The sequence below is a fragment of the Ammodytes marinus genome, assembly GCF_949987685.1.
Source record: "Ammodytes marinus genome assembly, chromosome: 1".
Classification (NCBI taxonomy): domain Eukaryota; kingdom Metazoa; phylum Chordata; class Actinopteri; order Uranoscopiformes; family Ammodytidae; genus Ammodytes; species Ammodytes marinus.
In genome coordinates, this window is record NC_137230.1 from 13,540,913 (window position 1) to 13,555,278 (window position 14,366).

Sequence of the window (14,366 nt, forward strand, 5' to 3'; positions counted from 1 at the left end):
TGGTGCATAAAGTAGACAAAGGAGTTACTTGGTCCCAAGGTGCGTGACAATCTCCTCTTTCTCCATGCCATTTCAGGCTGTGATTCTACATCTGGCATAGGAAAGGGAATGGCACTAGCCTGTAAATCCAGACCTGCCACTAGGCGCTGGCAAATTAAATGTGCTGCGCCTGTTGGTCTGGGCACTCTCCATTGAAGCTCATTAAATATGTCAAGAAATCCTGAGCTACATTTCAATTGGTTCTATCTGATATGGGCGGGCCAGAGCCCTATGTATGGTGCTCTGGGGCGGACGTAAACGGATGACGACAGTGCGCCGTCGAAGCCGTGATAGTAAACATCAAAGATGGCTGCGGATATGTTGTTTGAGTTTGAGATGGCTTTGGCCTCGACCCTTAACGATTTGGAAGACGGCACTCAAATCTTTCATTAGCAAGTAAGTGGAATTTTCGGTTTTGCAGACGACCACGGCAAAAGTAAAATTTAACAGTTAATCCCACTGTTCGCTGAATGAACGGGGCTTAATACGTCACATTGTTCATTGCTCTGATTGGTTGTAGTGCTATCAAATTGCGTGCAGTGGCATTTGAAGAGACAAATCTAATTCATGAGAGGCACCTGTTATACCCCTGGCAGGTAAGCCAGGCAGTTTTTCAGGTTTGAGGCCAGTCTAAAAGCAGCATTGCCATCACCCATTGGCAGTATGATTGGATATTCAATAAGTGTGGAGCTCATGTGCATATTCAAATTAATTTAAAAAGAAACTTGTAATACAAAAAAAGTTACTTTTCTAGTATACTTTTACTATGTAAAGTTTTATTGTGGTAGGAGTAAAGGAAAAAATTAAGCCTATTTGGGTTGATTTTGGGCATGTACGATTAGTGTATAGCTCATTTGCATATTAAAATTAATTTTCAAAGAAACTTGTAATACAAAATGTTTTCATTTTCATGGATACTTTCATTGTGTAAAGTTTCATTTGGATAGGACTAAAGGAAAAAAATAGCCCTATTGGGATTTATTGGTGTCTCGCCTTATTGGCACACACCTCGGATTGATGAGAATTAAACATATTTCCTCAACTAGGATTTCTTAGGACTTTTAGTATGTTGTTCTGGACACCTCATAGAAATTATCTGAGCTGAAAAAAATTATTTTACAATTTGTCGTTTTTTTGGCCCAAAAATGGGTTACTTTGCCTGGCCTATTTTCGTTAGATGGGGAGACCATATCTGGCTTGTATTATAAGATGAATTGAAAACGGAGGCAGAAACTTAGCTCTCACTAAATTCCAGGTCAAACACAGTAAAGTTTGCGCTGCATTTGAATGCAGGGTTTCAGATTAGCAAAAAATGCTAATTTATTTTAGCTTGCTGTCAAATTGTTTTTCTCTCAAATCTCAACCTTAATCAGCTAGTAGGCCTATTGGTTTTCCAATCAATTTGTACATTTTAAATTAATCATAAATGGGCTACTTGGTTGTGTAACCTATGCATAAGAGGATGCTGACTTTGGATTTAGATCTCTGTATTTACCATTTAAAAAGGCTGTAAACAATAGAAAGTATTAGATTAAAAAATTAAACGACATAGAATTGGCATGGGGGCGGTGCCAGGTTAGAGTTAATTTAACTCTAAGGGTGTGAAAATCAAAGCCTCACTGGCTATATCACCTTGAGTGAAGCCCATGTCTGTCAGCCGTATTTGAAGGAGGACCAGCTAGCCCTCCCTTCTGTGTTGTGGTTTCTCTCCACCTGGTGGTAACGCCTCCTCTGTGCGCTCCTCTCTTCCTGCAGCGTACGCAGCTTCTCTGGAAACACTTGCCTGTTATTACAGCATCTTTACGCTCAAACCTTTTAAAAGTCAATTACAGGTGCTGTTGTGCAACCTTTTGCCTATTGTCGGTCTGATACCCAGACGCGTTTTTTTTTTTGCGCATCACACGTATTGTGTGCCATTCATGATTTCCGGATCGCGCTGACACAAGCAGGTAGGATAACTCATCAATGGATGCGTAAAATAAGCATGTCGTTGGAATACAATGTGTGGACGTGATGTGCAGTAGTCTAAGCAACACTTTATTCTTACTTTGGTTTTGTTCTTTACAGTAGCCACTACTCTGATCAGTTTATTGGCTGTTCGAGAGTGTTGAAGCGTTATGAGCAGCCATGACTAGGGTGGTTATTTAAGGGATTCGTGGCGTGATTGTGTCAAGTTGTAAACTAGCATAATTGTCATGCACGTTTGCTTGCCATCATTACAGAGTTGGAAAAACTGAAAATAAAACTGCTCTTAAAGCTGTAGTGCGTACCTTTTTCATATTAATGAATTGTGGTTACATTCAACCCACCACCAAATGACAATTGATAAAGTTGATTAAGCCTATTGGCTCCACAAAACTCTGTATTTCTCAGTATGGCAGCCTTTACAAACTGGTGTCACAATCTGACACTGGCACAGCCTGCCTACGAAAAATTCCAAGAAAGGTTTCAGTTGATTCTACTGCTAAGAAAATACGCTACCTGGACATAGGCTACAGCAGAAGGTATGAAATCCATGCACTATAACCTAATAAGGCTTACCTCATGTAGATGTACCATCAGTGTTGTTGTAGTTACTTAGAAATCCTCATGGGGGCAACAGAAGTGAATCACTATAGCTTTAAGCCTTAACCTTAAGATTTCTCCAATGATTGAATCAGTTTTCACTTTACATCTGTAGCTTGATCCTGCATGTTCATATCCCGACTACTAACCAGATAACCTTACTGAAGATTAAGAAGTGGCCCAACAAAAGATGATTGTTGTTGGAGTCTCCGGACTTAGGCTACTGGAGAAATCCTTACTGAAGTAAACCGTGTGTGTGTGTATGTGACTGACTGGAAGAAGTGTTTCCAGGACAATAGAGAACTGTGACATCTGATAGCCTCCACTGGCTGATGCAGCATGACAACACTGATGTTCTCACTACTTCTTGTCATAGCAGCAGTCACACAGCATTAGCCAGATGTGACACAGCAGGGGAAATATTGACTGATCTGACCTCGGGACATCCTTGTTGGTCATCATGGGATGTGGCACCTCCGTTGCTACGGAGACTAACCCTATCCCTGGAAAAAGAGTAGAGCCAGGTAATTATGCTATTATGGTCTCTTCAATTAAAAAAAAAAGCCTTACGCATGTTTTTCCATTTTGACATTAAAACCTGACGAGGGAGAGGTGTGAAAACAACACATTGGCATGAAATTAGAGGTGACATGTTCACAAACCTGTCATGTGAGAAGAACATAATAGGCTATCAATGCAGGGAGAACAAAGTAATTGGAGTGCAAGCTCAGAACTAACTTTAATGAGGCTTTAAGGATGATTGATGGTAAGCCTACAATGCTCTTACATCCCAGTTTTAAAGTGACCGTATTTTAGATCCTCACATCTTGTCCATATTTAAAATGTCGATCGACAGTTTTGATAATTTATTAGTCATTTGTTATATTTTGTTAAAGCAAGAATGCATTTCATGAGAATTGTGACCTTGTAATTAATAATGACAATTATTTGTTGCAGGCATCTTGTTGATCTACTTTGTGAACCATTTTTTAACAATCCTTTTTTTAAAGTGCTGCTTGAATAGTGAATTAGCAGCAACACACTTAATGGTTGTAGTTTTATGAGTTATGTTATGCATCTCAATGTCACACCTTGTATTTGTACGAATCTGATAGTAATAATTTTTTTCCAGTCCCACTCTTGCTCACGCTGTCCCCTGTGTCTTGTTATGTGTCTGACTGTGGGTGCGTGGGTGTATGTTTGTGTGTAGCCTTGCACACCATTCTATTCAATTACTAATTTCCTTATGTTGAATTGTAGTTTTTCTTCTCCCAGATGACCCAGTGAAGACCCCTAGCCCGGCTCTGAGTAAGAACCTGTTCCTCTCTAAAGACCAGTCTGTGACATACATGACATGACATGCATCTTTGCACGCATCCGTTTGTGTATATCTGTCTGCATTTTTACATTATACGTACAGTATGTATCTAATAAGAGCTATTTTATAAAATATGCTGTAGATTTTAGAGCTTTTGGACCAGAATCCGTTCTTGAAATAGAAATACAGACTTAAGGATATCCTGTAGAGGGCCTCACATGTCATATTCATGGACTTGAATAAGTGTGTTATTTATTTATTAAATAATAATGCAACAGCAGTTTACTTTGTTGATTTTTTTCTTGTAGCTATGAAGGCAGCTATTTTGATCCAGCGATGGTATCGGTGCTATAGGGCTCGTCTGGAGATGAGACGCAGGTACACCTGGAACATCTTCCAGTCCATTGAATACGCTGGGGAACAGGACCAACTACAGGTGACTGCTTCAAAACTCAGTAGACATGTATGCTCATGAAGAAGCAGCATAAAGCTTTAACACTTTTTTGTATCATGTTTTTTTTTTTTTTCTGTCCTCAGCTCTCCAGTTTCTTCAGTTTCATGCTCGACAACTTCACTCAGCTGAATGGAAATGGGCCAGGTGAGGAGTGGAAATATGTAGGCCTACGTATATACATCATATTCAGATTAGTTAGCTTTATTGACATTGAAAACTTAATTGATTTCATCCTTGCTTAGATGGAAATGTGTGAGGTTATTCTAAGCCATATATACGATTATGTATTTTGCACCTCCATCAAATTAACTCTGTATTTTAGTCTAGATTAGAGAACCCATTGACCCATTGCATATAACCTGTTGCCTAGCAACTACTGTGAATGTGGAGGCCAACGTGATACTGTGTTTCACTGACACAGCTGTGGCTTGAGTATGTATTGATCCAATTATCCAGCTAAAAAGCCCTATGATCCATTGACAAACTAATCCGCAGGTCAGCTCTTATTGCTGAACATCTACATTGAGTCAACAGTAGTGATGCAAACAGCACCTGTGTTTGTGAATGTGACACAGAACGGAGGAAATGAGATAGAGACTATGGGGGAAATAGACTAAAGGGTTACAAAAGAAAAATAGGCCTGTAGGTAGATGTCTGTCGGTTCATTAGCATATTTGAGTGGTCTTTTCATACGACAGTGAGGTCCCACAGCGCAGGATGTGGTGTCATCTCAAGCTTTGTATTACAAGGAAATACAAATTAGAATATTTATTTTTCAGTTCAGTGGGTAAAGATATCTAAAAAAAACAATTTCATCCATTGTTCTGATTGTTGCAGCAGTGCCCTTTTCTTTTTCTTTTTTTTTTTAATGAAAAACAGTGGAGACTACTTAAACTTTGAGGGCCATCATATAGTGTGTCTCTAACAGGCCACAGCAGGACAGCTTTATACCAATACTGGATTGCATCGAAACTTGATATGCCTGGTTAAGCTGAAAAAAAAAACGCCATTTCTGTCAGTGTCAGCAGTAGTATATCGTAAATCCTCCTAACCCTTTCGAAATTAAATGCCTGCATATAGAATTTCCGTGTTGGTCTATGTCTAATCCAGAACATATGCCATGCTGCACCCTAACACTGATCTTTCAACTACATAAAATGTTATGTTTGTGGACCTCTTAGCTTTTCATTTCGGTCAACAACAAAAAAGCATCAGTGAGAATAAGTCAAAGTGTGTCACATCTTCTCACTTTACTTCTTCCAGACTTGATCTCCCAGCTGCTGGACCCGGTGGTGGACCCCTGGTTGATCAGAGAGACCTGCTACCACTTGATCCCTGTCCCAGAGTCCTACGCTGGGCCCCGGCTATCCTTTCCTCTCTCCGTTTCCGATACCAACGCTCTCCTCAGTGGATTTAAAGAGCAGCGGGTACAGAATATGGATATTCTTTGGTGTTTCTCTCGCAGTATACTTTTGATTGTCTGGTTTGAAACTCGGATTGCTTTTAGGGCCTTTTTCTTTTCTTCTATACAGCCTCTGCATGCCAGATATGTTCTGCAGCTGCTGAATGAGACCAAAAAGCTCCTCAAACAGATGCCCAACATCGTCCACTTGTCAACGTCCTACACCAGAGAGATCACTATATGTGGTGGGTGACCTCAGTTCCACATAGTAATTCAGGACTCTTGTTTGTTTTTGTTTGTCGTATTTCAGTTCACATGAAAACATTGCAGTTACCTCAGAACCTTTTGCTGCGTGTGCCTGGTACATTGCATAGTACAGCGGGCTGCTAAATAGATACATGACTTCTTCTGCTGCTTAAATGATCGCTGATGTCTTTAAATGCTTTTGTAAATACAGTGAAGTTTATCTTAATGGCCAGCGTTCCAAGAAAGGAGGTGTTGTTTATTTGCACACTGATCAGGCACTTGACTCCTCCTCCGCAGCTGTCTCTTCTTCAATCGCATCTCATTAAAGTCAAGAATACTTGACTTAAACTGAATATCGGCACTGTTTGGTTGTTTAGTGGTTGAAGTTTAGCTATGCACCATCATTATCATACCAATCAAGCTAGGAATATGATTTCAATTTCTCCAATTGCTGTGATTTGCCTTTACGTACAGGTGATTTGCACGGGCGGCTTGATGACTTACTGCTCATATTTTATAAGGTAAAGCTATATTTTGTCATCATGAACTCCCATGCACTATTTTACAGCAAAATATGGTTTTATGCAAATACTCCTTATTGTTTATAAACACACAATAGTTAGACAAGCAAATGTGGAAGAAGCACACACCAAAGACCTCTCTGAGAAGTGGTTTGATTTGTTTGTGACATTTTCTTTTGATTTTTTATCGACATTTCGCTGTGGTTCAGAATGGCCTTCCCTCTGAGGAGACGCCATACGTTTTTAATGGGGACTTTGTGGACCGCGGGAAAAAGTCTATCGAAGTGATCATGCTCCTGTTCGCCTATCTTGTGCTTTACCCCGACCACATGCACCTGAACCGAGGAAACCACGAGGACCACATAATGAACCTCAGGTGGGAAATAATATGTATCCATCCAGGTTCAAACATGGGGGTAGTGCAAATAAAATATCTTAATGGAGTGCTTCTTTTTTTTTGTGTGTCCTAGCAGATATGGATTCACAAAAGAAGTCATGCAGAAGTACAAGGTATGGTGAAGTCCAGACACATGTCATTATTCAAATTATATTAACAACAGAACGCTTACTGCTCATTGTAGCGTGTAACTCCTATTGATATTTTTAACCATGTGTGACTATAGGTTCACGGCCGTGAGATCCTCCAGTTGTTCCAAGAGGTTTTCAGCCTTCTCCCCCTAGCGACAGTCATCGACGGAAAGATTCTGATTGTGCACGGCGGAATATCTGACCAGACCGACCTGGAGTTTCTCAGCTCCATAGATAGACAGAAGGTCAGTGGGAACATGAAACCTGCCTTCATCCTCCACCCGCCCTACTTTCCAACTCTTGAACCAGCAATGATCACGTTTGGCCAATAGGGGTCATCCTTTTTAAATGATGGCAAATACTCCAGCCTCCACACGTCACGGTATTGATCATTGAAAGATTCTTAAAAAAACTGTTGGCTGCATTAATATCCTGCCGCCAAGTAGCAACATAAACATTTTGAGGTATGTTTCTCTCCATTCAAAAAGTCCAGTCCGCAATTCTGGAGAATGGTTGTGGTCAAAATACCTTTTCGTCAAAATCAGTAAATATCTCTTCATGATCTGCTACCTGGGCCGTACTGTGTTTCGCTGGAAAAAAAACTGTGTTTATACACAGCCTATGCTCTGTAATCCTACATTTTGCTAGCTACAGTGGGCCACTGGGCCCCTTTGTTTACATACCAGTATACAGAGGCTTGGCCCAGATTATTGTACGGACAGGTAGCAGATCATGAGGAGATATTCACTGATACCACAAAAAAATTATTTTGACAACAAACGTTCTCCAGAATCACTAATTTCAACCATTAGGTTTGTTTTAGTTTGTGACTGTCAACTGCAAGGCCGGAGTAAAGCAATAATAATAGCATTGTGTGTCAGCTTGTTTGAAAATCACAAATTTCCCTCGAAGACCTTTTAAACATTCTGTACTCTTTATCCTTAGACACCCGACATACATCAGTTTGAACTTCAATTGAGAGAACAATTACCTTTGTTCCTATTTTATTGCTGCCTTTCCTTCTTTGCTCTTCCAGGTGAAATCTGCCCTGAGGTTTCCCAGGCGCAGTTTGGAGCAGCTGGACATCAGTCAGTCTTGTAGGCAGGTGAAGAGGATGAGATCCACAGACGGCTCTCGCCCCGGCAGCAGCCGCAGCCACAGCAAGATCCAAAAGACCCCGAACCAGAGGTCTGACAGCAGCACATGTTTCCAGATGTTACATGGTTTTTAATTAGGTCTGTGCACAATAAGACTCACTGTGTTTAAGGTTCAGACACTGCACGCGAATAGGGTTACCTTTCTAACATTTAGATAACACCATTCAACTTTGTCAGTCGATTACTTACATAAAAAAAAGATTGTGTTACCATTCTTTCAGAAATAATTGAATATATATAGGGGAGAACGGGGTAATCTGAGCCACTTTTTAAATTTGCTCCCCTCTAAGCGAGCTAAAATGATTTATCACTCAAATTTACACATTTCCCATTGATTCAGGACGTTTCCTAGAAATGGGCATTAGCAGAATTTTTTCAAGACAAAGGGCAGTCATGTGGCTCACTTTACCCCAGCTGTGGGGTAAACTGATCCACTTACTTTTTCCACTCTGAAACTACCATAAAAACGCATATTGTAACAGTAAGAATCCTGAAAGCTAGCCACACATTCCAGAACTAATGTCGGACTAGTAAAAGAATGACGGGGTTTGGTCAATTAAGCAAAGCAAATTTTCTAAACACTTGAAAGTAACTCTGAACAAAATCAAATACAACATATTATAATTCAAAAGGTTTTAATAAGATTCAAATGAAAGATAGAACCAGTTAGATTAGAACACAGTCTGGGGGTCAGAACACAGGACCCTTAGAGCCAGCTAGTTTCTGGGGGTCAAAGCATAGGAAAATCAGAACCAGCGAGAACAGCCTGGGACTCAGAACACAGGAGAAGACCCAACTGGATTATAACATCAGCCTGTCATACTCTGCAACTAGGCCTACTCTACATTCCAGTCCTGAAGGTTACATGGAAAGATTAGAAGGTGCTCTTTCCGTGTGGTTGCCCCAGGTCGTCTTCCTGGTGTATTTCCTTGGCATGATGGCTTTTCTACAATGTGTATGACATTAAAATAAAACACGTTATGTAATATTACATTAAAATATGTTTAAGACTAAACTTAACTTGTGCCTCATGGTGGGGGAAAGTGAGACAGTGGCTCACTTTCCCCCACAGCATTTGGCTCACTTTCCCCCACCACCACAATTTGAGAAAAAACTACCTCTCTTAGCATTTCAGGCTAATCTTCAGTTATCAGCATCACATGGTTTCATATGTTGGTAGTTCATCAACACGTATGATAGAAGTTTTTCTACGTGAATACATTTGCTTTGGCACAACAGTTGATTAAGTTGACAGCAAGAAAATGTACTTTTACATGCAAAATACCTATTTTGGTGAAAAAACATGCTTACCACAGCACCATCCTCTCTTTCAGGGCCATGGGGAAATGAGAGGGGCTTGAAAACATATATCTCACATGACCACAAATGTTTTCCGTTGCCTAGATACAGGGGGTGGCTCACATTACCCGATGCCTCAGATTCCCCCGTTCTCCCCTATGCAGATTTTGCGATATCTAATAAAGTATGCCACCATTTGCGTCTCTTTAAAAATAAATTGATGTTAGTGCTTGAGAAGTTGAGATTTTTGTTTCAAAGTATTGAAGAAAACTAATGTTGAGAGATAATGGCCGTTAAAGGTGGTTGTATAGGGGAACTATAAAGACGCAAACAAATAAGATATAGTAGAAAAAAAACCTTAATGTTCATTTTTGACCTTTTATCTATAGAAGTATAAAAGAAGAAATGTTGTGGCAAAATAGCCAAAAAATCTCAAAATTGACCAATGCTTGGAGAAAAATAATGTTTGTGCCAGCCGTGTCTCGCCTTCAAAGTGACTTCACTTCTGTCCCTTTCTTTGCGTAGAAAGAGGCAATGCAGTCGCCAGGACAGCGCCGTCTCCACTACCTCATCATCCTCGTCCTGCTCTTCCCTCTGCTCTCCTCGCACTCAGTCCTGCCTCACGCCTCGCCAGTGCCCGGCTACTCCCAGCATGCCTTGCGCCGTCAAAGTCCTCCAAGTGCCTTTCCTGGACTCTCTGACCTCTGTTCCCCCTCCTTTAGCTCAGGAGGATGATCAGGAATGGAAGCAGGTCAGAGGAGATGATTCAGTTTATTATCATTCTTCACCCACATTGATCTGCCTTTTTTTATATACTTTATTGTGGAAGCAGAAATAGGTTGTCATCTTACTGTTATTGTTCACTTTTTGTTCATTTACAGTATCCAACACAAATAAAAAATAATAAAAAATAATAATTAAAGAAGATAAATACAAATGAAGGAGAATAAAAAGTTATATACATACATATTAATATTAAAAAAAATATATATATATAATATAAAAAATATATGTCTTATTGAGCACTTTCATTATCCTGCTTTTGCTGTGTGCAGATAGTGGATATACTGTGGAGTGACCCTAAATCTCAAGAAGGCTGCAGTCCCAACACATTCAGAGGAGGAGGCTGCTACTTCGGCCCCGACGTCACCCAGAGACTGCTGCTCCAACACGGCCTCCAGCTGCTCATCAGATCCCACGAGTGCAAACAGGAGGGATACGAGCTCTGTCATGGCGGACGGGTAAAACCAGATGCAAATTAATCAGAAAAAAATCGGACTGTCCAAAACGTGTTTTAAGAAAAAGTCAGAGATTCTGGAGAATGCTTGTTATCAAAATCAGTGAATATCTCCTCACGATTCGTGTTAATACACAGCCTAGGCTCTGTAAACAGGCATGTTGCTGGCTTTGTTGGGCCCCCCTTCTTTATGTACCAGCTTACAGAGCATAGGCTGTGTATTAACACAATCATTCATTCACTGATTTTTTTTACAAAAAGTGATGTTGACAAGAAGCTTTCTCCAGAATTGCTCACTCCACCTTTGAATGTTTGAGGCTGGATGGAAAGATAAACCGGTCCATTGATTATTCTATTAGGTGATCACCATTTTCTCAGCGTCAAACTATTATGAGGAGGGAAGCAACCGCGGTGCCTACATCAAAGTGGGCAGAGAACTGGTTCCCCGCTTCTTCCAGTACCAAGTCAGCCGCACGACACGCAAGCTCACCCTGACACAGAGGTGCGGTTAGCCACAGCCGGGCATTTAGAAAATGTTGACGTTTGATTTTTTGTTTGGTTAATTTATCAATTGGTTCAACCTCTCCAATTTTCTACCAATCATCTGTTTGAAAATGTCATTGATTGCTTAGTTTGTTTTTTAGACTGCTTGCAAAACAAACACTTTGAAGGAGAAAACCTAACCTGTCTCACGGCAGTCTAAACCCAGCTCACGTTCCCTATTAGTGAGTGAACAATCCAACGCTTGTTGAATTCTGCTTCACAATGATAGGAAGAGCCTGCATCGAAAAAGTTACCACAGAGATAACTGGCTTGTGGCAGCAAATTGTTCATTGAGACATCGCATTTTGATCCTTCCATGTCGGCTACTATCATTGTAAAACAGAAATCACCAAGCATTGTTCACCCACCAATAGGGAACGTGAGCTGGGTTTAGAATGCATGCGATGGGTTAGTTTTACACTACTGATGATGTGTTGTTGCAATAGTAATACAGTAATTTTCCAGTTGTATAGACATGGTATAGCCTGAAAATTAACAGATTATTAGAATCGTTTATTTTATAAATGTATCAAGTTGAAAACGAATATCTTTCAATTGTGTATGAAGGCTTAATCTTTGGTAATGCCATGTGTGCATTTGTATCTGCAGAGTACGAGTGGCTGAAGGCTCTGCTCTCAGGGCCCTGAAGGAGAAACTGTTCACCCATCGCTCTGAGCTGATGTCAGGTTTCCAGCAGTGCGACCACAATAACACAGGTGAGCTCTTCTCACTGCGTTTGCCTTACTTACTTACCTATTATCCCAGGTAGACATGTGTAGTTGTTATATGTAAGCCCATGGTTTTTTTTATCAGGTTGTGTTTTAGTCAGTGAATGGGCTCTGGTGTTGGAGTCTGTACTGAGACTGGACCTGCCATGGAGGACACTGCTTCCGCTCTTAGCCCGACAGGCACAAGATGGCCGTGTGGCGTATCAGTCCTGCTTCGAGGATATGGAACCAGGGATTCCTCTGCTGCCTCAGGTGAGGGTGGAAAGCACCCTAGAACATTTAATCAACTACTGCAACCACTGTCCATAAGGCTATATTTTGAAATCCTCATTTTGTACACTTAACTTACATAGTGTTTTAAATTTTAAAACCTCCTAAAAATATGTCATCCTAATCACAGTTTATTAGTTGGTGTTTATATAGATTTAAGTCTGAGAATTTTCTTGAGCATGCTTAAAAAATTTAAATTTACCCAAAAACATGAGGGTTAGTGAGGGTCAGTAATCACATAAAGAAAATTGGAGGGGAGCATTTGAATGCAGAAAGGTGAAAGAGTATATACAAAATCAGAAATTAGTAAATTTTTATTTCTGCTGTTATTTCATTAGTACTTTTAGAATTCTAGTCATTATTCTTCCACCGCTGTTATTAAACAGAGCAAGTGGTTGTTGAGTCTTCTGTTTTATTATTTCTTATTTTCTCATTTTAGGTCACTCCAAACTTGGCTGAAACCCTGTTCAGATACAGGACTGACATTGAGATAATATTCAACATTATAGACAAAGACCATTCAGGTAAAATTACCGAAGTGTGTTCGAAGACAATGTGTCAATAATTCAAAATGTATTACGTAAAGTTGCTCAACATGGTGTGTGTGTTTGTGTGTGTGTGTGTGTGTGTTTGTGTGTGTGTGTGTGTGTGTGTGTGTGTGTGTGTGTGTGTGTGTGTGTGTGTGTGTGTGTGTGTGTGTGTGTGTGTGTGTGTGTGTGTGTGTGTGTGTGTGTGTGTGTGTGTGTGTGTGTGTGTGTGTGTGTGTGTGTGTGTGTGTGTGTGTGTGTGTTTTGGCAGGTCTGATCTCCATCGATGAGTTTCGTCACACCTGGCGTCTCTTCAGCGCCCACCTGGGGGTTGCCATCGACGACAGGGCCATCGATGACCTGGCCCGGAGTATCGACTTCAACAAGGACGGCAGTATAGACTTTACCGAGTTCCTAGAGGCCTTCAGAGTGGTGCACAAGCTGGACAGCAAGGATCAGCAGGGCAGTGGAAAGACTGATGGAGACAAGTATTCGTGAAAGGGAAGAATCCGAAGACTAGATCAGTAAAGTCCTCCATGATCAGCAGAGAAACTAATGGAGTAAAGTAGGTGTGGCGAGGCTCAAATATAGTTGAACAGAGCCTAGGACTCGCTTCACAGGTTATTTGGGTTAAAAAATAGGTCAAATATTTACTACAATAAAACCAAATAAAAAACCCAGGGCTAAGTCACGTCTTGGATCCATTGGAACAATCCATTGTCATGGAGCTTTTTTCAGACTTTCACCTTCCCCAGATGATGAATCCAATTACTTTGGTGATCTGACTTTTCATTAAGCCTCGACAAAGACGGGATGAATTGCCATGAAAATTGGTACCATCTAGAAGGATTATATTACATGATAAATAATTGCATGTATATAGTGCTTTTATCCAAAGCACTTTCCAATTTGCTTCTCCTTTACATATTCAAACACTCTCACTTGTGCACCTATGACAGCTACGTAGCTTCCATGCAAGGTGTTGACCTGACCATGACTAAGACTTTTGCAAGAGAAAGAAATGTGTTCAACTGTTCACCCAAAAGGAATTAAAAAAAAAATTAATAGTTATCTTGGTAGATTTTCTGAGTGTGTGTGTGTGTGTGTGTGTGTGTGTGTGTGTGTGTGTGTGTGTGTGTGTGTGTGTGTGTGTGTGTGTGTGTGTGTGTGTGTGTGTGTGTGTGTGTGTGTGTGTGTGTGTGTGTGTGTGTGTGTGTGTGTGTGTGTGTGTGTGTGTGTGTGTGTGTGTGTGTGTGTGTGTGTGTGTGTGTGTGTGTGTGTGTGTGTGTGTGTGTGTGTGTGTGTGTGTGTGTGTGTGTGTGTCCATATTCTACTTATATATTCTCTGCAGAGGGGTGCAGTGGTTTTAGACAACTGGAGAATGGACAGACGTTTTTCAGTTACAGAGGACTGCAGGTGATCTATCACTGTCGTCCTGGATACAAGCTCCATGGATACAAAACCAACAGTGTGTCTGGGCACTTGTCCCTGGACATCCCAGTCTGTGTTGGTGAGGAGCTCTAATTTTGAGC

The 14,366-nt window shown here is 40.7% G+C and overlaps 1 protein-coding gene across 1 annotated transcript; it reads left to right on the plus strand.

Annotated features, from left to right (window-relative positions):
* Positions 1–3,064: 3,064 nt before the first annotated feature.
* ppef1 (protein phosphatase, EF-hand calcium binding domain 1) lies at positions 3,065–13,332 on the plus strand (the record flags this gene model as incomplete). Its single annotated transcript, XM_080024765.1, has 18 exons — positions 3,065–3,128; positions 3,880–3,912; positions 4,231–4,358; positions 4,460–4,520; positions 5,640–5,803; positions 5,909–6,023; positions 6,499–6,545; positions 6,755–6,921; positions 7,019–7,055; positions 7,169–7,318; positions 8,110–8,261; positions 10,055–10,280; positions 10,585–10,770; positions 11,126–11,268; positions 11,919–12,025; positions 12,123–12,289; positions 12,747–12,831; positions 13,106–13,332. The coding sequence occupies 18 exons, from the start codon at positions 3,065–3,067 to the stop codon at positions 13,330–13,332; spliced, it is 2,259 nt and encodes a 752-aa protein (XP_079880891.1).
* Between the last annotated feature and the right edge of the window lie 1,034 nt (positions 13,333–14,366).